Source organism: Passer domesticus, chromosome 8 (genome assembly GCF_036417665.1).
Source record: "Passer domesticus isolate bPasDom1 chromosome 8, bPasDom1.hap1, whole genome shotgun sequence".
In the NCBI taxonomy this organism is placed as follows: Eukaryota; Metazoa; Chordata; class Aves; order Passeriformes; family Passeridae; genus Passer; species Passer domesticus.
In genome coordinates, this window is record NC_087481.1 from 39,630,336 (window position 1) to 39,652,843 (window position 22,508).

General features: G+C 44.4%; 1 protein-coding gene and 1 long non-coding RNA gene across 8 annotated transcripts in view; one reads left to right on the top strand and one right to left on the bottom strand.

Moving 5' to 3' along the window:
• Positions 1 to 22,508, top strand: part of LOC135306517 (uncharacterized) — a 207,583-nt gene that overhangs the window by 164,710 nt on the left and 20,365 nt on the right. For both annotated transcript variants that reach the window (XR_010367321.1, XR_010367322.1), the window contains exon 3: positions 14,778 to 14,848. This is a non-coding gene — a long non-coding RNA (uncharacterized LOC135306517). The remainder of the gene's footprint in view (positions 1 to 14,777; positions 14,849 to 22,508) is intronic.
• Positions 1 to 22,508, bottom strand: part of PAX2 (paired box 2) — an 86,042-nt gene that overhangs the window by 60,949 nt on the left and 2,585 nt on the right. For all 6 annotated transcript variants that reach the window (XM_064430625.1, XM_064430629.1, XM_064430623.1 and 3 more), the window contains exons 2-3: positions 20,947 to 21,115; positions 19,437 to 19,634 (exon numbers count right to left, since the gene is read on the bottom strand). In XM_064430625.1, the coding sequence (XP_064286695.1) occupies positions 19,437 to 19,634; positions 20,947 to 21,115 (367 nt within the window). The remainder of the gene's footprint in view (positions 1 to 19,436; positions 19,635 to 20,946; positions 21,116 to 22,508) is intronic.

Here is a 22,508-nt window from a genome sequence, read left to right on the forward strand (position 1 = left end):
CAGTTTTATATAGTGAAAAGATAAATCTGTAACCAGTGTCAGGTCAAATGTTTAGAGATACATGCTGTGTGTTTATGTGTCCATATTGTGTTGGCAAATGCATTAGCATTTGTTTCTTGGTATGTTTTAATTCCCCACACAGCCAGCATACCTGTAGGTCTGTATTTATAACTGTGGCTACATGGAGATAGACATTTAAGTCACATATTAAATATTCAGGTCCCATGAAGAATTAATAAATATTTTTCAACATTTCAAGTTTTAACAGAGCTTTATGGGAAAATATTCAGATGTGTGGCTTGTAACCATCACCAGCTATCTATATGGATGTTTTTGTACAGCACACACTTATTACAAATAATAACTCACAATCACCTAGCACTAGTCTTTAACAAGGGTATAATATCTCTGATGTAATAGCTAACATATCTGAATACTGATCCATAATTTATGTGGAACCTTGCCGTATTGTAAGGCCCATACCTGTGTGTACATTTGCATCATTATGTAAGTTTGTGGATGCAGAACTGCACTATTCTTAAAAAAACATACCTGGCTTCCATCTGATTACCTACAGAACTGTGTGTTTCCATGAGCCTTCACCAACCTATTGTACTCATCCTTTGCTGTTACAGTTGCAGTGGCTGGTGGAGTACCCTGAGCCTCTGGGTTCCCTTTTTCTGGCTCCTGCTAGAAAACTAACTACTGAAAAACCACTACAGTCTCTGTCCATAGGAGCTGGCAGATTAAGGGTTTATCTAAATAAGGTTCTGCAAAATAATTTGAATTAACTGAATATGTGAAATTAAAGTGGTCTAGTTAAACTGCATTACACCTCTGACTCTCTTGTTTAGAATTAAGGCAGCTTTAATTTAGTTTAGCTTAATTCACTTTGGAAATGAAGTGAACTTAATTCAATTTAGGACACTCAAATTTTGAATAAGCACCTGAACAATGTTTTAATGTTTTTAACCAATGCAGTTGCAAAGTTAATTCAGATTAATTTTCCTGTTTGCCCCTGTGTAAACAAGCCTGTTTTCTATTCCCTCTCAATGAAACCATCTCAGCTGAGACTCCTTCAACAACTCCGAATTGACAACCAGCCTCCCAAGAGGAGCAGTTTAAATGATCCTCCCACACGCACAAGTGTTTCCTTATCCCTACATCCCCATGCAGGCAACTTTTCTCCCAGTGAGCTTTAGTGATCTCTAAGACTGATTTGTCTAGAGCTTGACTTGCTGAACCAGGCACTAGCTGGGGTAAACACAGAAGAGATGCAGCAATCATTTAGCACTATCTGAAAACCTGAGTTATCAGTATTGAGTTATTCAAATTTTGCAGTTTAGGATTTTGCAGTGGAATACAACATTGCAAATTACGATATATTATTTCTGCAAATCATGATATCATAGAGAATTTCAGTGATTTTATTCAATTCCATTATTTCAAAACATGGTCCCTTTAATCTGAATTATGTACTTGTTCATCTAATGAATCAGAATGCCTCCAGCTGTAAATCAGCATGTATTTAATTTTTTTATCTAACTTAAATTCAACAAGATCAGTTGCAATCAGGATTCACAGGCACAGGAATATAGAGGGACGTAGGGAAGGGTATTTAAAAAACTATACTCCCTTCACATTTATTTATTGAATGTCTAAGAAGGTAGAAGGTAGCGTAAGGTGAGCCAAAGATTCTATCATGTCATTTTTAGTTGCAAAATCAGCCATGAACAAACTAACCTTAGAAGCAAGACAGAAGCATATTTTAATGCAAGAATATTAATATTTTTAGAGCATCATTTTGGAAATTTGAAAATTTTCATTACCTTCCTTAATTTAAAAACACACTGTGTATTTGGTCAAAAGATACCTTAGGAAGGAAATTCTGTCAAATAGCTTTATCACAATGCAAAAAAACCCTTGAAAAATTGGCTTTTAGAAAATCTCATCCCAGAAAGCAGCTGCCCTAAGATTTTGCTGAAAAGTTAACCAGACCAAAAAAAAACCACAAAGAAATCAAAGTAAGCCACTTAAATGTCCCAAGCCATCCAGTGCTGTTTGATTAGATGGTTAGACAATATTTTGTGTGCTGTTTTTTATGAAGTTATTGCTTATGAATAGTGTTATTTGATGGCTACAGCAGATCTTTGAGTGGTAGAAAATTAGCATGGTTTCACTGAAGCAGCCACAGTATAATGCAGTAAGGAGACAGTTCTATATATTAATATGCTTGTGCAGAATGCACTTCCGTGTATGTGGGCATCCATTTATGTGCAGCCAGCTAAGAAGATGCCCCTGGAAGTGAAGCCTAGGCCAGCAGAAGCAGTGACTTTCAGTGTGGCTGTGCTGCTCTGCAGGGCTGTACTGCTGTACCAGAGTGTGTGTGCGTGTGCTCATGGGTTTGTACACACAGCCCACTGCAGGTCTGTCTGTCTGTCTGTCTGCAGGTGTGCTCCCCCCTCTGTGTGTGATCTGGCTGCGCTGCTTTCTCAATGTCAATGAGCTCAGTAAAAGCATGTATGTATTTGTATCTGTGTGTGCTTCTATCTGGATGGGCTTGCCTGGTGTCTGTAGATCCGTTTCTTTGTGTGGTTTGTGTGTCCCTCCTGTGAGATGGGGGCCTTCTTGAGGCCTGATCTCGGTCAATGTGAGTACTTTCATTCTCATAAAAGGCACCATCATTCAGCTGCAAAAACACAAAGTGGGCACCAGGAGACCTGGATCCCTGTTGATGAGCTCTGTGAGTGAGCAGTCTTTTAATTCACTCTGTGCCTCAGTTTCCCCTCCCAGCCTGTTTTTAAACTGAGACTGTGGACACACACTCCCTGCTACTATATGGGCATAATATAATTCCCTGTGTGAATGGCTCTATCTGGTTCAGTCAAGACCCTGAGTCCTGAGAGGACCTTCTGATGCTATGCCACTGCCTCCCAGTAACATTCACCCCTGCAGGTACCTGCCTCTGTGTGTTTGTGGTTGGGGTGTCCATCTGTGTACTTTGTGGCTGGCTATTTGTAGTTTTTATCTCCCCCATGTACAAACAGAGCAGGGAAAGATGGAAAGGAAGGAGTTATTAAATGCCAAGCGGATATGCAATAAATCCCATTGATTTTACAAACTCCAGCTTGTCTTCAATCTCTTTCCATTCTTTATCCTGGGGGCATTGCAACAAAACCCTATTTTAAATACCTTTTCTTTCCCTTCCCCCTTCCCCCTCCTCTCACTCCCAAAAAAGTGTCAATATTTTATTTGGATTTTTAACTTCGCTCCATAACAGTTGTTTGACCTCCTGACTCATGTGAGTCACATAAATTCTGGGACTTTATTCAGGAGCCATGTTCCTTCTATTGAATAAGCAATTTGGGAGGGTGAATTAATGACTTGTGCTGTTGCTGGAAAGTCCCTGAAGAAATATTAAAATTGCTTGCAGACCGAATCAATACTCACTGAACACCCAGCATGAGGACCTGGGCTTTTTAATGGCTACAAGCAGCAGCACTGGGTAGAGGAAGGGGAATTCCTGTACACACAACACACGCAGGCACACACAACCAACAGTAGCCTTCCCCCAGCCTTGCTGGCTCTTTCCACAACAGCACATTCTTGTGCATGCAACCTGCTACGAGCTGCTGCCTGCTGTGCCAGGGAGAGGACTTACAGTCTGGTTCCCCCATCTCCCTCCCAAGAAGATCATGCAGGATTTGCAAAAGCTGGCTGTTTGGACTGTGTGTTGAGCACTTGGGTTAGCATGTTCTGGCACTATCTGCAAGCACAAGAAAGGTTGATTATTTGTGGCCTTATGAGCCTGTTCTATGTGCCATTTTGCTTTTTTCCTCCCTGAAGAGGAAACACATTAGTGCTGTGTTAGGTTTGGGGGTAGTGCTGTGGTTTGGGAAGAGGATTTGGCTGTGTTGCACAGGCACATCTGTGAGATGGTTCTGTGGCTTTGGGTGCTGAACAGTATTTTGATCTGTCCACACTGTGAATTTGTTTTGTTTGTAATGCTCTGTATGATTTCCTTTCTTATAATGGCTTGTGTTTTCGTGAGGTTTGAATGTCATGCACCCCTTCTTGTGTTAAGTGTGCCTGCATGATGCTTTTGGTCATTGAGCAGGTGTCACTTCACTAGATCAGTCTATTTCAAGGGTGGGGGTGCAATCCTGAACGGTTCTGAGTGCCCTGGGAGTCCACCAGCCTCACTAGGACATGAATGTGCTCAGTTGTGCTGCTCAACAAGGCTTTTATGTTTGCTGCTCACTAGACTGACAACTGCCAGATTTTGCCCATACCCTAAGACCCCTCTGGCAAGGGTGAGTTTTGTTACCAGAGTTTTCAAGTCTCCCTTGGGAATGTGGCCCCATGTTTTGGTGTTTTGCCCTGTGGTCGTGAATGGCTGTTTTGTATTCGCTTGTTGGGCGGCTGTTATTGTGTATTAACACCAGGCTGGGTGTGCTTTGTATGTCTGCATGTCTGTCTCATTGATTCCATCAGTATTATTTTGTAATCGTGTGATTGAGTTAGTGTGCATTTCAGGGCTCCTGTGTATTGAATAATGATGTCAGGGATTGGGTTGTTTGACTGGGTAATGGCCTCTTTTCAGTGTTGTAAGTGAATGTGTCCTTCTCCTGTTTCCCTGTCTCGCTGGGGCAGGATCACTTACACTAGGTGATTCCTTAAGATGCTCACATGCACTAAAAGAATATCCCTTTGGCTCACGAGCTCTCCCTGCCCACGGGGTACGTCTCTCGTGTGTGTGACACGTGGGGTGGCATGTCCGGCTGGTTCCAGCTGCATGCTTCAAGGTGTGTGTGCCTTCTGGTGTACTCAGGGATTTTGCTAAGACCTTTCATTTATGTTTTTGGATAAGGTTCTTCACAATCACATGCAAGACAATTCTGTACAGTTTCAAATAGATTTGACTGAGTCTGTGAAAGGACCTATAAATTACTACATGTCTTCAGTGAAGTGAACGCTTGCCTTTGCAAGGGTCTTCTTGTGTGACTTTCTACATTAATGCATAGAAGGGCATCTGTGTCAGTTAACAGATGCTTCTGATCTGTGTGTGACTGACTAGCAATGTTCCCAAGTCTGAACTGACCTGGGTCTCCCATATATGTAAGAAAGAATGGGATTCTGTGTCAGCAGCATTTAGCAGTAAATATATGTGTTAAGAAATTTTAAACGTACAATGAATCTCTGGGTTTGTGCAATGGCTTCTGACTTGTGTGGGGATTGTGCAGTAATGCTTTAAGACATTGTGGCCACATTTGGTCCCTTGGAAATGAACAGGAGAGTTCAGTTATTTTTCAGCTGATGATTATGTGTCATTGCTGCATGAATTTATTTGCTCTGCACAGGCAATGTGTCTGGCATTGGGCCTGTTCTCTCCTTCCTCGGCCATCAGGATTTAGCCCAGCAGCAGTCACAACCAGACAAAGTCTATGAAAAAGGCCGTGAAAGATCCAGAAAACTTCCAGAGAGAGTTTTCACTTGTATCCTCTCATCAAAATATCTTATCAGGGAAAGATCTATGACCTCTCTTAGTCAGGCTGTCTATATGGCTGGGATTTGGCAAGCCAGTGAATTTAGCTTATATTTTTCACTGAGGTTGCTAACAGGTAACTCCTTACTCATCCTTGCATTAGCTCAAGCCTTGTTACTTCCCTTGGTCTCTTGTTTGTGATCTCACACTCTTTTCCCCACTTTCTCCTCCGTATTCTGGCCTGAATTTGACCTTGAACAGATTACATGATCCTTAGCCCAACCACTGCTTTACCAAATCCCACCCCTCACACTGGGGCAGCAGCATCAGGGTAATAGGGAGAAGGGAAAAAAATGAGGGAGTGAGGAAGGGAGAGAGGGAGGGAAAGAGGGAGAGAGACCTGTTTGAAAAATAATTGGAGGCTGTTAAACAGAGGAGCCCAGCATATCACTCTAGTAATGGAAATAAATTCCATTGTATTTGCATTTTAATTTTCCACATAAACAAAGGCCCGGAGTGAGCTGGCTTCGCCAGAATCACCGGCCAGAATTTAATTAGAAATGAAAAGTTTATAGGGTCCTCTTTAATGCGATTAATGCACAGTTAACATTTATCACATACGTATGCTGGAATCGCCTTTTTTAAGCAACCACCGGCCATGAAATGAATTTCTTTTCAACTTTTTTAGCATGCGTGAGGAAGGCTGTCTCTGGTGAGGCGGTCCAGTGAGCACACTCCTGACAGCTTGGTAAACTGCAGCCCACAGAGGCTTAGTAGCCCCCATCCTCACTGAGGAAAGTTCAAGGTGGCTTAGAGGGAAGCATGGTCTAGTGGTTAAAGCCTGAGGTTGGGAGTCAGGGGATCTGGGTTGTATTCCCAACTCTGCCACATGCTCACTGCATGACTGACTTGCTCTCAGCGTCTGTTTCTCTGGGTGTTAAAAATAAAAGAGAAATCAGCTGGAAGAAGATATCTCAGCTCCAGACCCCTCCGTGTCTCAGTCTCTCCAGCAACTTGCCCAGCCCTGTTGTATGGGAGCTGGATTGCATCCTGTACTGTGCTGACCTCTCAGCTCATCTCCCTGTGCCTGAGCATTCCTGTGCCAGCTGCAGGAACAGGGGAACATCCGCAGAGCTTGCCTGATGTGAGAGGCTGGGCCTCCTGAAGGGACTTCTTTACAGTGCCCCAGCTGCCTGCACATTCATATGCATCTCACATGAGCATGAGTTGCTGTGGATCTCACATTGCTTCTGTGAGATACACATCTTCCTGCCAAAGAGCATGAGTCAGGAGTGGAACAAACTCTGCCTTTGCAGTGTGGGAGCCCCAGCAGCCCTGCCACGAGGACCTGTGTTCACTGCTGAGACAGCTTCATGTTCCTTAAGGGGATCCCAAACATACCACTTTGGTCCAAAAAACTACTAAGAACAGCTTGTGAGATACTGGGTCCATCAAGCCTGAACTTCAGATACTAACAAAAACCTACTCAGGAGCAGCCACCAGCCCTCCTTGTGGAAGAAGTAATTATGCCTCAGTCACCCTGAGAGGTTGCCCTGTGAGTGCTTATAAAAAGCTTGAGCTTGTCTGCACATGGATGCTAGAGAAAGCAAGTCTAAATAAAGAAAAATTATCAATATCCTTTCATTGCAGAGCAACAATGAGATAAAAGGCCAAAGGTGAACACGTCCCTTGTTAATCTGTGCCCTTTCCAGAGCCAGAAGGGTATCAGACTTGTCGCCTCCCTGCCTCCTCATGAATCCCAGAGGAGACCATGGTCCCTTCCCTATGCCCCCTTCCCTGCTCTGGCTGTGTGGCAGGCAGGTGACAGCCCCACTCTACTCCCACACTTCCTTTCCAGTCTTGCAGACAAGCAGAGTAAATAAACCAGGCCCATGGACACAGAGTGTTAGCGTGTTAGGGACACAGCAGGGGAAGGAGGAACATGAAACCTCTATTGATCCCTTGAGGAATGATGTCCCTTCCTTATCTTATCAGATTCTCTTCACTCTTCAATTATAGTGTGTTGAAATTGGCCTCTTAACCCAAACAAGATAAGCTGGGTAATGAGGAAAAGAGTGCAAGGGGAAGGGAGAGGGGAGAAGGGCAGAGTCCAGTGCATTAAACTATAGCTATAATTAGAAATATCTCTTTTTGTGTAATCTCCTCTGCCCCCACTATCCCCAGGTATCCTCTTCTTGCATCATGTATCAAGTGAACTACCACACATCCACTCCCTGACAAATGTATCATTCTATATATGCCCCTCATTCCCTCGGTATTCCCTCACACTTGGTACCCACAACAGGCACATGTCCCTACATTTGTGCATGACATTTTCTTTTATATATGTATTTGCCCTGTTGTACACCTTTGTGTTCACACATGTCAGCAGATGCCACTTTGTCATACGCACGCTCGCACATGTGTTTGTGCTAGTGATGCTGCCCATCTCACTACCTGTGTTTCCTCAGCACATTGGTGGTACAGCTCCCAAAGCACCTTATGCCCACATCTGTCCAAAAGAACTGCTGGAGAAGATATGAGCACTGTTAGGACTCCCCCCTGCACCTGCTCAGAGCCATAGTCCATCAGTGCATTTACAAGGCTCTCCTGCCCTCGGGAAGCAGTGGCACAGAATCCCCAGCAGAGTCCCACTGTATTGCCGTGCCTTTGCTCACACTGTGACTCCCTGCATGTAACTGCAGACTTGCAACGTTGTTTCCATGGATAAGACTATTCTTAGTTCTTACACAGACCGATAATACCTACTTGGTAAAAGTCTATACTCCCAGCTGGACATGTTGCCCTAGTGATATGCCCACTGCTCCTCCTTGTACACATGTCGTGGGGTATAGGGCATGTCTCGCCCAAATATCCATTACAGAGAAGATTGTCTATTGGAACAATAGAGACTCAAAGGTTTATCTGCACAAAGGCACCCAGGTTTCCATGCTCAAATTACTTCACTGTGCACAGAGTGATCCTGGAGCATATTCAAGAGGTGCAGAAAGTGCTTTCATTTTGGAAGGTGGTGCTCTGAGCAGTGCTAAGGCTTCATTTACAGGGCTGGCATCCTCCTCATGCATGTATGCTTCAAAAGACTGTGTTCCCCAGGATCACTTTATCCCTTGTCTTTCACAGTGCCAGGGGCATTTCCTTGTACACACATCTACCTGAAATGGACCACACTCCCTTCCATTTCATGTCACACTCTGCCACCACCTCTCCTTTTTTTTTTTCTGTGGGTCATGAAGAGCAATAGGTATACCATAGACATGTATTTTTCTTTAAATATTTGCAGGTCACAAAACTCATGTAAACTGCAGAGGGGGTTTACAATCACGGTATTCATCTTTTTACAAATTTGTTTGTGCTTTCTCATGTGCAAGCATACATGAGAAAACTCATCCTTGCAGTTCCTCCCTGCTCTCCAGCCTGCACCCCTCACAAGAATCTGCATGCAGCCAGACCCACTTACTCTGTCTCTGTCCTGTCTGCCTTCATACTCACTCACAGACCCTAAACTCAGGCACACGTGTAGCCTGAAATTGTTAAAGCCACATAAGGGATTTGGATGTTAATACTGAATGACTCGGCATCTTATTTGGCACAGTGGCCCAAACTGCCTTCTGGAAAGCCGCAGCAGGTCTGATTTTGACAGTATACAATTCAAATCTGCTTTAGCCTTTCACTCCATCCTTATCTCTTGCTCTTTCCTTATCCAACCCACCCAACTGTGCTCTCTTCCTGTTCTGGAAACTTCATGTTGTGGCTCATCTGTCAGAAACAGTACGACATATATTGTCTCTTTTAAACTCTAAATTTACTTTTTGTTCCATAAAGGGAATTTGGGACATTGCACATTTTCCACTCTGCCTCTGCTTGCACTGCCTTGGCACATTTGTATGTAGTGTATCCCTGAAATACACTTCCCCATGCGCTTGGTTTGCAAACATTTTATCCTTTTCTTCAGAAATGTTATTCCTGACTTTTCTCTTCTCTTATACATCCCCTCCATTCACATTGATTTTATAAATGAATATATATTTTTGTGTATGTGTAATTTATGTATAAATGTTTAGTTTTTCATGTTCAAAACTCTGCAGTTAAACAACCAAGAAGTGGCCTAAATTTAGGGAAATATTAACAGCGGGCACTATTACCTAGCTATATCATGCTGTGGTCTTTCTTTGTAGAGGCAGATGACCAAAACTTGTTCTTAAAAGAATTTTTAGAGAAACATGGGTATACCGAAAGGCAGTAATCCCTTTAAGAAGAGCCCGAATCTTAGTGCTCAAAGAATCTAGTGCAATTTTAAAGTGAGAGCTTGAAAGTGGGTAGTGGGGTAAAGATATTGCTGTTGTATTTTGGCCCAGCTTGAAACAAATGAGGATTGATTTTGGGAATCAAAGGGCTGTGATATTATTCCTTCCTGACCAATGAAACAAGTGCTCTTTTTGTTGCCAGAACTATTCAAACTACCCTGGAACTAGAGGTGGTACATGGCATCCTGTCTGACAGACAGGTGAGGGTTTCTTTTGTGACTTTGCTGTCTGGTTGCAGTCTCTGCTTTTCCTTGTGTAAATTAACAAGCAGACATTAGTCTGCTTGCAAAACATGGGTACCACCCTTCTCAAATGAAATACAGTGATGGGCATTTTGAGCAGAGCTGATCACTAATCTTGAAGCAATTTGTCTTCCAAGCAGAGATGGCTATTTAACCCTTATGCCTTGGACCCATAAGAGAGGGAAGAACTCTTACCTTGGAAGGAGGATCTGTTGAAAATGGAGCTAAACATAGGATTAGTAAATTTTTTCCCCAGGAGCGAACAATTATTAGAGGCAAACTCCATCCTACCTGTGTGTATGTGCATGTGTTAGGGAATTGCTGGAAGCCTGGGGAACAGTATGATGTGCAGGTTTTAGAAATGCTACAGGAACTGCAGAGCTAAGGGTGACAAAAGCAAGAAATGTCCTATTTCTATTTTTCATAGAGGCAGAGACAAGCCACCAGAATCTCCTTTCCTGAATTAACAGTGAGGTTTGGGTAAATGTTTCATATACAGCATTTTCTGGGAAGTGTATCTGTGTACTCACAGTCTGTTAGCTCAGGCTTTTGGCACATCACTCTTCCTCCTCTCTGTCAAAACTAGTACACACATAAATCCCAAGCCAGACAAAGGACAAAGGAATATCCTTCCCTGACTGCACTGAGCTCCTGAATATGCTTCCTTTTGCCTACCAGCATTTTGTGTCACCATCTACATGCCTGCTCAGAGACACGTGCTCTCTACCATATACCAATATGTAGTATCCAACCAACAGGCACATTTTCCCAAAGGTACCTATCTGCCTTGCACTTAGAGTCCCTGTATAAATGTCCTGTAGAAAAAAAAATATGGTATAGTTCAGCTTTTTTGTTCCTCAAATCCACCTCTGAACACACCAACCTTTCAAATCTGCCTCCTATGTAGTAACATACCCTCTGCACTCCGTCTATATCATCGCTCCTCCTCATTGTCTGTATGGACAGACATATTCTCTCCATATGTCTCAAACATTTCATGCATATATCCTGTAATTCTTCATACCCCAACCACAGCTATTCCTCTCCTATGGCTCCAGGATTGAACTATTGTGTTGTCCATTTCCCAGTGACAAGGGGTCTAGTTACAGGGTTATTGATTAGTTTTCATGCAGACAGATGGATCTGCCTTTGGTCTCCCCACCAAAATCCACCTCTGTATGGGCTGATTGTCACTGCTCCAGGGATAGGATTTCACCAGGAGACCACCCTCCATGCAAACATCCTTCACCCAGGCCACGGATGGTAATAAATGGAGTCAGGCTGAGCCATAATAAAAGCAATTGAGTGGGTTACCTGTGCAGACATGAGATTTATACCTCCTCATATTTGATGTGATTGTTTTATTGAGTTCTCAGTGCAGTTAGGATGCCATTTATTTATTTATTTATATGCCTACTTATCATGGAAGAGGGGGGAGGCTCTTTCAGCCTGGCTGGTGTGCAGCCTCCGTCTTGTCAAATATGAGTCCATAGAAAAGGACTCTTCAGTTTTGCTCTGCTTTTTACCTAGACTTGGACTTGATGAGTGAGCCCTTCCCACATATCTCATTTCCTGTGACAGACAAAGATGTTTGTTTCAGGACCCCTGAATCCTTGAGGACTGTCTGAATTATGAGCCTAGTAGAAGCTAAGGGGCTGGTGTAAACCAAGACATGTGCATATGCTGATTTTCTAAAAGTGCCTCTTGAAAGAAATTCCTATTTACGCTGTGCCTGTTTTGGACAATGGTTTGTGATCTATGCACAGAGCCTCTTTATGCTATTGCAATAGAAATAGTAAGCACTGGCATTTCTTCTGACTCTGTGATCACATGTAAGCATTGAGAAATATTAGCAGGTGTAAATTGATTGGAAATGAATATTTGTAAGTGCACCCTGAGGAATCTGGAAACCAAGTGATTAGATTTGTGATTTTCAGCTGGGTAGATAGCCATATAAGTGCTGCAAAATCAGCCCTCAGTTACTGGCAATAGAGAAAATTGGAGGCTGGTGCTAAATATCATAGTGTCTAGTATTTCATCACAAGCCTAACCATGGCTTTTTGGGTTTCCAGCTCCTCCAGTCAAGTGGTGGTATGAGAATTTCAGCTCTCATTTAATAAAGTATGTTGCCAGTGCTTGTGGGGGCTTGAAAAGGGACCTGTCAGCTCTCCGAAGACTCAAAGGGCTGCATTGTTAAGATGTTTTTAAAGATGTTTAATAGGAGTCAGATGTCCAAATCCCCTTTAAAATTTAGAGTAGAAAAGAGAAAACAAGTGAAAACAAACCTACATTGTATTACAAGTGCTCATGATTCTTATGCCAATTACAGAGTTTAGGCTCTACCTTGGCATTTTTAAACAGTTGGGACTGATAAATATGGCAATGCAGCTATAGGCTCCGATAGGTTAATTTGAATTACAGTGGGAAAAATCCTCATTCCTGTTAGTATCAGTTTAAAAAATAATAATTTGGGAGAAGAACCTTTCTGATGCTTTCATGAGTAGTAATCATTGTTAGAGCCATCTACACATAGATGGGATTTCCTAAACCCCCAGTGAGCTATGTGGGTGTCCGACCAATGGCAAATGCTTTTAGAAGTCTCTAGCTTTCCATTTATAGAGACCAACAGCAAAAGCGTGATGTCTAAATATTTTGCTGATTTTAAGCGGAGAGCGTAAATTCCATTTGAATTTCACCATGCCTTAATTAAGGACAATGGAATCTAAGTGAAGATCAGCCTTGTTCAACTGTTTTGAAGTCATATACTGTTATTCAAGTAAAATGAAAATCTTTTGTTTGAATAGGCTTTGGGGTTAGCGATGGGAGTTTTCTGATATTTGATATATGTCTGAAAACATGACTTTGTTTTGTATGCACCATGTCATCATATTATAAAAGGTCCAGCTGGCCTGCTAGACCATTATCTGTCTCTTTAGCCAACACAAGATTATTTCTTATTGTATATTTGCTTGTTATTAATGCCACCTACTTATATATATTCCAAGAAATCAGGAATTCCTGTGGGATGCAATTCCACATTTTAATGGACCTCCCTATCAGAGGATACCTTCTGCTACCATTTAAATGTTTCCTTTCTTATTTGCCTCCCTTAATTCCTGCCTATAGTGCTTTGTTTAAATGTGAATCATTCCTTTCCTTTTGGAAGGACTGTGCCCTTCAGATCACTACATTGTTCTCACCCCTTCATCATTTCTTGGCCAAGCCACTTATATTTTCTCCTCTTTTCTCCCAAAGTCAAATGAGTTTTTTCCACATAATACTGATTCTGATAAGTGCGGTTTAGCTCCATAAGAGTCACTCACCCAGCACAGAACTGCAGCTACCTCTATGGCAGAATGCAGCAATAATTCAGTAGTTGCAAAAGCTTGAAAATATTTAACTTCCAGCAAAAATCAAGCTTTTTATACATCTATAGAAAAAGGAAGGGCTGGGATTTTTAGGTGATAAAGGGGCCGATACGGTTCTGAACTTCAAGGTTCACAGAACAGGGAGTTCAAAACTTCCCAGGCACAACCAATTCTACTTGCTGACTGGCTCTGTTGAGCTAATATCTCTGCAATATGAAAATCAGAAAAAATGCAGCTAGCTTATTGTACTTCCCCCCATACAACCTTCCAATGGCCAGATACGATGAATAAGACAAAGAGAAATGCTGTGAGCATTCATTTACTCTTTCAGCTGCAGTAACATTGTCTGTAACCTCTGCTTTATGAGCCTGTCCTTTATTTGCAATGATAAAAAGAAGATAATACCAGGTTTGTGTCTGATGGAAAAGAGTCTGAATTTAAAGGAGTATATTCCCTGTAATGAAGCCCTGTGTGACCCGATTACATTCTTTGCTCAGCTGAAAGCAACTGGCAGTAGAAATCTTCTACCTTGAGAGCGTGCCCTCATGCAGGAAACTGCATAGAAACCTTAGACTCAGCATCAGCTGGGAGAGAGGATTCCTGCTAGAATCCTGAGTTTCTTCCATGTGCACTAGGAAATGCCAGTTTACAAGTCCTGGTAATCTCCACTGAGTACCGTCGGACAAGTTTTCTTCACCCCTCCCTTGCACCAAAACAATGTCAGACAGAGCCAAACCCAGTCTGCCTGACAAGTTGAATATTTGGTGTCTATATTGAGAAAACTGACTTGTGCCTACTAAATACCAGCAGTGGTGATAGGTTTGTGTGACACACACACCCACACGCACGCTTGCAGGTTAAAACTCGGGCAGTTCACCCCAAGTTCACTGCGGACAATGCAGTTGTCGCTGCTTTTGATCACTGGGAACAAGCTGCCATCAGAGATACCCTGTACTCTTCCAGCTTCTCCCTAGACTTAATACCTGTCTTCCAAGAATTCCAGATTTGTTCAGGAGGAAGGAGATTCACAGTGACTTTGGTGGGATGTCCTTTGGGGGATTCTCAAGTGCTGCTGGCTAGTGAAGGTAGCTCAGAAAGCTCTGTTTGTGTAATACTGATTTCTTCTGCATACAACACAGCCCCTGCTCTAATGTGCCTTCTTCTTGCCAGACAATTGTTTGTCTTGAAATGTTACATTTACCTCAAATGCATGAGCAAAAGCCTCAGCTGATGTAGAACAACCTAGCTCCAGTTTTGAACTTTTTATTATTATGTGTTGAACTCAATGGAAATTTTTAGTGAAAGATCATGCGAAGTTTTACAAAAGTAACTAAAAGCTGTTATTTTCGTTTTACAGATGGCAAAACAGCCTTTTAAGGAGTCCATGTGACCTGCCTAAGATCAGTCAGAAAATTAATGCCAGAACTGGTAAGATAAATCTGATCTTCGAATATGCCATTCTTTGCTCTAAACTACAGGTGGGTCTGCAGCCCCTGAAATTGGCCGTGTGCTCAATAATGTTTCAATGTACAAGTATATTTTACTGGTCCTTATAACGCACATCAATGTATGTGTCTTTCCATATGTATTTTTAAAAGCACATAATTACTGGAGACTTTAACTAGGCATCATTAGCCAATTGCTATATCGTGAAAATGGAAACATCTCCCTAAACCATATGCTTAGCACTAGAAATTAATGGATACCCAATACCTAAGAGAAGATCGACAAAAGCATCCAGCAGTTTGACTGAGATAACATATCCACTGAACTCTATTCTCTGCCATGGGGTATTAGTTAGGTCTGTTCTCAGGAGCTCAGGGTCCAAAGTGTATCCAGAAGACTGAACTCTGAAATGCTTTACCTTTGGCATGCGTTGGCTAAGAACTAACTGGGAGTTCCCAGTACTGAACCTGGCCACCCAAGAACTGGGATAGAGGTGCAAAGCGGGGGGAGGTTGTTTTGCTTTGCCTTTCTGAACCTCATTCATTAACCCAAGATATTTCATTAATTTAAGAGAAGCAGGAAATAGTGCTTAAGTAACAATTGCATAACTTAGAGTACCGTGAAAGTATGTCCGTGATGTGCGCCCTCCTGTTCCTAATAACGTGCACTGTCTAATTCAGATTTCTCTGGGATGATTATCATCTCATGAAACTTATGTTCCTAGGTGAACTATATGTTCTGCTAAACAAAGGAAAAGTTCTCACTAACATCTGCACAAGTTCATTTTTAGGAGACTGCCACAAGGAGCATCTGAATTTAGCAGTGTCTAAATTCACTTGAAACAGTGTAACCTGAAATGACCAAAGATAACTGGTTTATAGTTATATGATAGATGGAAAAATTTGGGCTGGCAGAGTGCTCAAGAAGCAAGGTGCTCAAAGGATTTAAAGCATTAATTGCTTTAATATGTACATATACATGTTTGTATGTATGTTTATGTGTATACCTACGCATAGATGATTGGTTTATACTGCACAGTACTTAAAGCATGAAGCAGGAACAGGAAAGCTGTTGACGCCGAGATAACTGATCTCGATCCTGTAATTTCTGGTGCACTTTGCTTATGAACTCATATACTCTCTAGATTTTTCCTGTAATTAAAAGAAATCTACTGTGTAGCAGAGGACTTTAATGTTTTTTCCTGAATCTTTACAGGGTAGTTAAGTCATGTTTTTTTCACTAGAACTTGTATCTACCCTTTGCTTGAGTTTGGAATGAAAAAGTTTCTGACAAAACTCAGAACTAAATAACATGTTGTCCCAAAAGTGTCCTGCTATTCTCAGTGCAATAGTAAAAGACCACTGCAATGTAGGCACACAGAATTTTAAAAAAATAAAAATTAAAAATTTTAAAGTGTTTAAGGGAGAATTTTAAAACTCAATTGAAACTGTTGTTCTGTAGTCTCTCACCTGAAGACCTTTACTAATATTAGACTAATTCTCATAAAAAAAATAAAAGGTAATGAATACATTTTCAAAAAATCTTATAATAACCAGAAGTAATTTTTTTTTCTGTATACAAGGACATCTCCATTTTGAAGCACATTATTCACAGTCTATCTAGGGATATAGGTAACTTCTTTTTCTGTAAATGCCTTGCTAATTGCCTTAAGATATTGCTCCTGGATGTAGTTCTAACTCTTCTAGACACGGGGTAAAACCAGATTTTGCATTGGAAACACCACATTTTGCAGAAGTAAGAAGACAGATATTTATTGATGGCTAGGTTTTAAAATTGTCATCTCTCTGAAGCCGCTCAGAGACTAAGTGTTAGATTAACTCAAATTTGTGATTGGTGATCAGAGAGATGACAATTTACTGCAGGTAAGGGATTTTCTGTTGCAAAGAAACTGTCCAGATTCTATATGTGAATTTTTACAATGAGGGAGAGAAAAACCTATATTTAAATTGTGAGCTTCTTTGTGTTTTGTGAGTTCTGTGAGGTAGAGTCGTGAAAGTCACTGGAGTGATGAAGCTCACGCTACTCTCCCCAGCACGAGGATTGGGCCCTAATATACTCAATATTTCCTATTTCACTGCAATTTTTTCCCAGTTCGCTGTTCTGTTCTTGTCTAGGACAGACTTACAAATTTTATGACCTGTGTTATAGGCTCACAGATGTGAGTTTTGGGGAGCTTCGTACAAAGGTGAACAGTGGGAAGTTTGGTCTGAATTTTTTAAAGGAATGGGGAAAGACTAGATATTATGAAGCTAAAACACTCTTGAGCCTTGGGGACTACACACTCAAATACCTTTGCCATGGTGGGTCACAGCTGAGCCTCTCTAGTATAATAATACTTAGCAGCTACAAAACACTTGTCCTCAAAGTATTTTATAAGCACAATCTAACTGGCATCTGTTTCCACCTCCTTCTGAGAAAGATTAGTTTTCATTTCCAGTATGGGGAAACTGAGGTACAAAACTCCCAAAACCCTGCTGCAGACTGGTAGCATGGTGGGAGCCAAATCTGGTGCTCAGCTTTCTGCCTGGGACAACACAACCCAGACATGAGGCACTGGGTCCAGCAAGCATAAGCCTGAGACTTCAGTGGCTTTTGGATGCTGAGATCCCTTAAGCTAGCTGAAATGTAAATATATGTTGGGTCTGTACATATCATTTCTCCAAAGAGCCTATGGCCATTCCTCTGGACTTCCATACCACCAGCTCAATTCCTTACAGGGATAGCTGTCTGTCCTTCCACAGCTGTCTTTGTAAGGTGTCTGAATGTCAAACTGTTATTATTTCAATACCTGACTGAGAGAGTAACAGAGACCTGGAGGTTTTTTAGGAGGGTGTATAATTAGCCGATCAGTATTATGTTACCCTGTTCATAACTTAATAACCATTTTAATACAGATGGCACACACAGGGATAATTTCCTAGGGTAGCCTAGCAGTATATTACAGAGACAGTGTGTCTGAGGGAATCTTTCTTAGCCAAGGTACATTCCACTAGCTAATTCTACCTGCTGTTTTCAAGATGATTTGGGATAATTCCATATCATTTGCAAAATATTAAAACCCATTTATATAGGATGCCAGATTTAGAAATACACACTCTGAGTTATTAGACATATTTTGATAAATCTGCCATGAAAAGTGCAAGACAAAAAAATACCACTGTTTTCCTTGCTATTTATTTTTTGCTTCTCTTGCTATAAATACACTAGGGTTTGGTTTTGGTTTTTTTTAATCTGGCTAAATTTGTTATATATCAAAAAGGCCAGTATACCGATTTGTGCATTTTATCTATGTAGACACTACAAAAGCCTGCATGTTTTTATACCCTGTGTATATTTATTTGGCTGGGAAGAGCCGTACATTTGGAATTGCATCCAAAATTTCGTGTATTTTTACTCTGTTGGTGAGGTATTTCATGCCTATGTATACTCTGTTTCTAGAGGTTGTATTTCTGTGGGCACAGTCGGGGTATCTGTACATACATAACACTAAAACGGTGTAATTACTTTTACTGTGTGCACAGGAGTGTTGTGTTGCCAAAGTGTGAAGATCTGATGTACGTTGTGTTTGAACGTGCAGGCATGTGAGCACTCTGAGCGCTTTGACGTCTGTCAGTACTTGATTATATCTATTCCTTTTTCTCCTGCATCGATCCTGGGTTTTTGCCTGTCATATAGGTTTTTTGTCACCTCAAACCTGAGACCAAATCTTAGTCCCTCCAACAACAAAATCAACAAAATCTGCACCCTAGTAGCCGGGGGAGGAAATGGGGAAGGCGGAGGGGGCAAATGGTTCGCTAGTGCAAAATCGATTCTGCTGCTGCCCAGCCTTCTGCGAGATCAGGGATCAGACCGACCCGGGGCCACCGGGACCGCGGGGAGCAGCGCTCCCCAGCCGGGTAAAAACCTCCCGGCAAATTCAGCCGTTCCCTCGGGCTACCGATGGCGAGTGAGCCGGGGGAGTGGGTGCAAGGGAATCCTTCCTCCCGCGGCTGTGAGCCCGGCTTGGCAGAGGATGACGGCAGCCTTTCGGCTCAGAGCTCTAGTACCCTGGCAAGGCTGGAGGTCATCTGCACCGCGGTAGGGGTGTTCGAGGGACACGGGACGCCCCGGCCCCGCAGTCCCTGACCCCTCCAGCCTGAGCAGCACCCAAACCTTGCGGCAGTGCCGGGCTGCTCGGCGGGAGCTCGGCTGCTGTGGCAGCAGCGCTGCCCCGGCCCCGGCTGCCCCGGGCACAAGCTGCGGGCCTGCCGCGGCGAGACTCGGACAGCCCCGCGCCCCCGCTGCTCGGGGCGGCTGCTGCGGGAACGGGCGGCTCTTTCCCGTCCCGCTGCCGGGAGCTGGGCTCCGAGGTCACGGCGAGGCCAGGCAGCGCCCGCTGGACCGGGCCGGGGACTGGCGGGCTGTGCCCGCGGGTCCCGCTGCGGACCGGGGACCGCAGAAGGCTGGATCTACCCTGACCGAGGAAGGATTAGGCCGTCCTCGCTGTTGGAAGGGGTTTTATGGGGCCGTAAAGATGCGCCTGGGCCGCGAGCTGCGGGGTTGCTCTTACCTGTTTATGGAGGAGACGCTGGGGACCGTGTCGTTGTCGCAGATGCCCTCGGCCAATAACCTGTCCCGGATCTCCCAGGCGAACATTGTCGGGTTTTGTCTCTTGTACTCGGCGATTTTATCCACTACTTTGGGGGTGGCCACTTTGGGTTTGGAGCCTCCGATCACGCCGGGCTTTATGCTTCCCGTCTCGTAATACCTGCACAAAATATGGTCAGTGGCCTGCCGTCCTCGAGCACCCAGAGCCTCAGTGGCCCTCAGAGCACCCCGCAGCCCCTGCCCCCTGCCCCACCTCGGCTTCGGCCCGCGGGTACGCGGCCTCGGGCCGTGGCCGCTCGGGCGCTGCATTTCGCCGCTTCGCGAGGCGCCAGGCGGCATGACCTGGGGCTAGGGCAGTCCCTTCGTCTCTCTAGGGCTCGCTCTCTCTCTCTTTTTTTTTTTCCTTTTTTTTTTTTTTGGTTGGTTTCGTGTTTTCCCCTTATTCTTTATTTCCTTTTTTTTTTTTTTTTTTTTAATGTGTATGTGTGTGTGTGCTAGAAGCGAGGGGCGCTGCCTCCCCCTTCCCCCGCTTTACGCGCACACATTTCTTTTAGGCCCTGGGGTCGGGAAATTAAACAGAAACCCTCTCCCCGATGCCGCCGCCCATAGATGAAGCCCGCCGAGCGCGGGATCGGGCCGGGCGGCCGGGAAGGGGGCGTGGGGAGCGGGCAGCGGCGGGCTCGCACTCCCCCGCCTGCATCTCCCGGCCGGCCGCTCCCGAACCGGAGCGCTGGCCGGGCTGCGGAGGAAGGAGAGCGGCTTATCCCGGCCCCAGGGTCCCTCTGGAGCGGCTGCTCGTACAGGGCAGCGCCAGCCCGCTCTCCGCTGTCCATTAGCTCCGCCAAACGCCGGCCGCGTTTCCGTGCCGGCGTGGCCGGGCACGGCGGCGCGCGGGGCGCACGCTCCGCGGCGGGGGCACCGCCGCCTGCTCACCGCAGCCCAGCGCCGGCCAGGGCCTGGCTCTCCCCGAGGAGCCCCCAGGGATATTGCACACCTCATTTGGCGGTGATCGCTTACCGCGGGCATTTGTTTATTTATTTATTTATCCGCCCCGTTGTTTGTTTATTTACCCGTGCATTTGGTAAAGCAGCTTACGGCTTGTTGTGAGTTAGGATTTTTTTTGTTCCTCGTGGATTGGGGATTTTTGGTCGTTCTTTCGTTTTCTTTCTCCCGTCCCTTCTCTTTCCCGCCCTCCCACACACTCTTCTCGAATTATTTTGTCTTCCCAGGAGTTTTTAAACACTACCGGTGAGGGAAGGGGGGAGGCGGGGGAGAAACACGTCCTTGCCAGCTGGAGGATGGGGCCCTGCTCAGCCGCGGGCTCCCACTGAGCGAAGGTGCCGGGGCCGCTCGGGGTCGTGGCGGGGAGAGCCCGGTGCCGCGGGAAGGGCGGAAGGTCATACTGGAGCGGGGAAGGGACGCAGCGTTGCAGTCTCAGGGGAGGGAGGGGAAGGAGCTGCCTCTTTCCTTACCTGCCCAAGATCTTGCTGACACAACCGTGGCTGACCCGCAGCTGCCTGGAAATGTCACAGGGTCGCACCCCCTGGTGAGCCAGCTCCACTATCCTTTGTCTCACCACGTCAGGTAGGGGCCTGCCGTTCACAAACACCCCTCCGAGCTGGTTCACACCCCCGTGCCCTGCTGGGGAAAGAGAAATAAAAAAAACACAACAACCCACGCACACCAGAAACACACCGTTAGTCGTGGATTCTTTACCACTCGCGCTGCAAATTCTCCAGACATTACAGATGGATGGAGGTGATGGCGGGGGGTCGAGAGTGGGGAACAGGACGTGGGGAAGCGAGAGAAGATAAACAGGGAGAAGGAGAGAAAGGAGATAAAAACGGGGAGAATGAGAAAATGAGAGCGATAACAAGAGAAAGAGAGAGAGAGAGAGAGAGAGAGAGAGAAAGAAAGAAAGAAAGAAAGAAAGAAAGAAAGAAAGAAAGAAAGAAAGAAAGAAAGAAAGAAAGAAAGAAAGAAAGAAAGAAAGAAAGAAAGAAAGAAAGAAAGAAAGAAAGAAAGAAGAATGATGGAAAGATGGAAAGGGAAGACAGAATGAATTTTCCCGAGACGGAGGAGGATTGTTCTCCACCTTCCCGTGCGCCGCCCTCCCTCCCCGAGCCGCTCTCCCGCGGTCCCGATCGGGATGCCGGAGCGGTGGATTCTCACGGCCATTGTGATGGGCCGAGCATGGAAACAGCGCCCGCGCCCGCTCCTCAGCCCCGGAGCAGGGCAGCGATGCCCTCCCAACTCCAGAGCTCGACCTCTTAGAGGCTCCGGGCGGACTCTGCCGCAGTCCCCTTTCTCTTTACTCCTGGGCTTTTTCTCTCATTTTCTTTCCAGGATTTTCTATCACGTTGTCAATTACAGTTCCTCGCGAACTCCGCCCTCCCTCACCCCGCGGCATGTCCCCCATGCAAGCAGTTCTATCCCGTTATTTTGGGATGCGAGTTGAAAAGACTCACAGAGAAAAAGAGAAAAGGAAGAAAAATGAAGGGAGAGAGATAGAAAATATTTTGAGTCCCGCAGCTGGTGTTTCTTTACAGGCATACCCTATCTCTCATTAGCTTTCGATCTTTACAGGAAAAAAAAAAATTCCAGAAAAAAAGAAATAACAGTCTCGTACTCTTCCGGGTTTAGGTTTGGTTTTTTGGGTGTGGGGGTTTTTTTGGTTTTTTTTTTTTTTTTTTTTTCTGACACACAAATCTAATTCAGGGAGAATTTAAATTCTCCGTTTTCTTCTGTTCCCCCTTTTCCAGCCAAAAACCTGCGCTCTATCAGACAGGACTGCTAGGATCGCTTTTTCCCCCCCGATCTGTCTTTCTCCATTTCTAGAAATAACTTTGGGGAAAAAATAAGTATGCACCTGCTAAGAGTGGACACGAGAAACGGAGTGACGGGGATAAAGGGAAATCTCTCCTTTTGGGACGCAATAAGACAGTGGGTCGTGAATCAAACGTCTGCGTTAGAGCCGAGAGCAGTTCGCCGTTGCCAGGGCATGGGGAGATGCCCGCTCGCTTCGCTGGTGCTG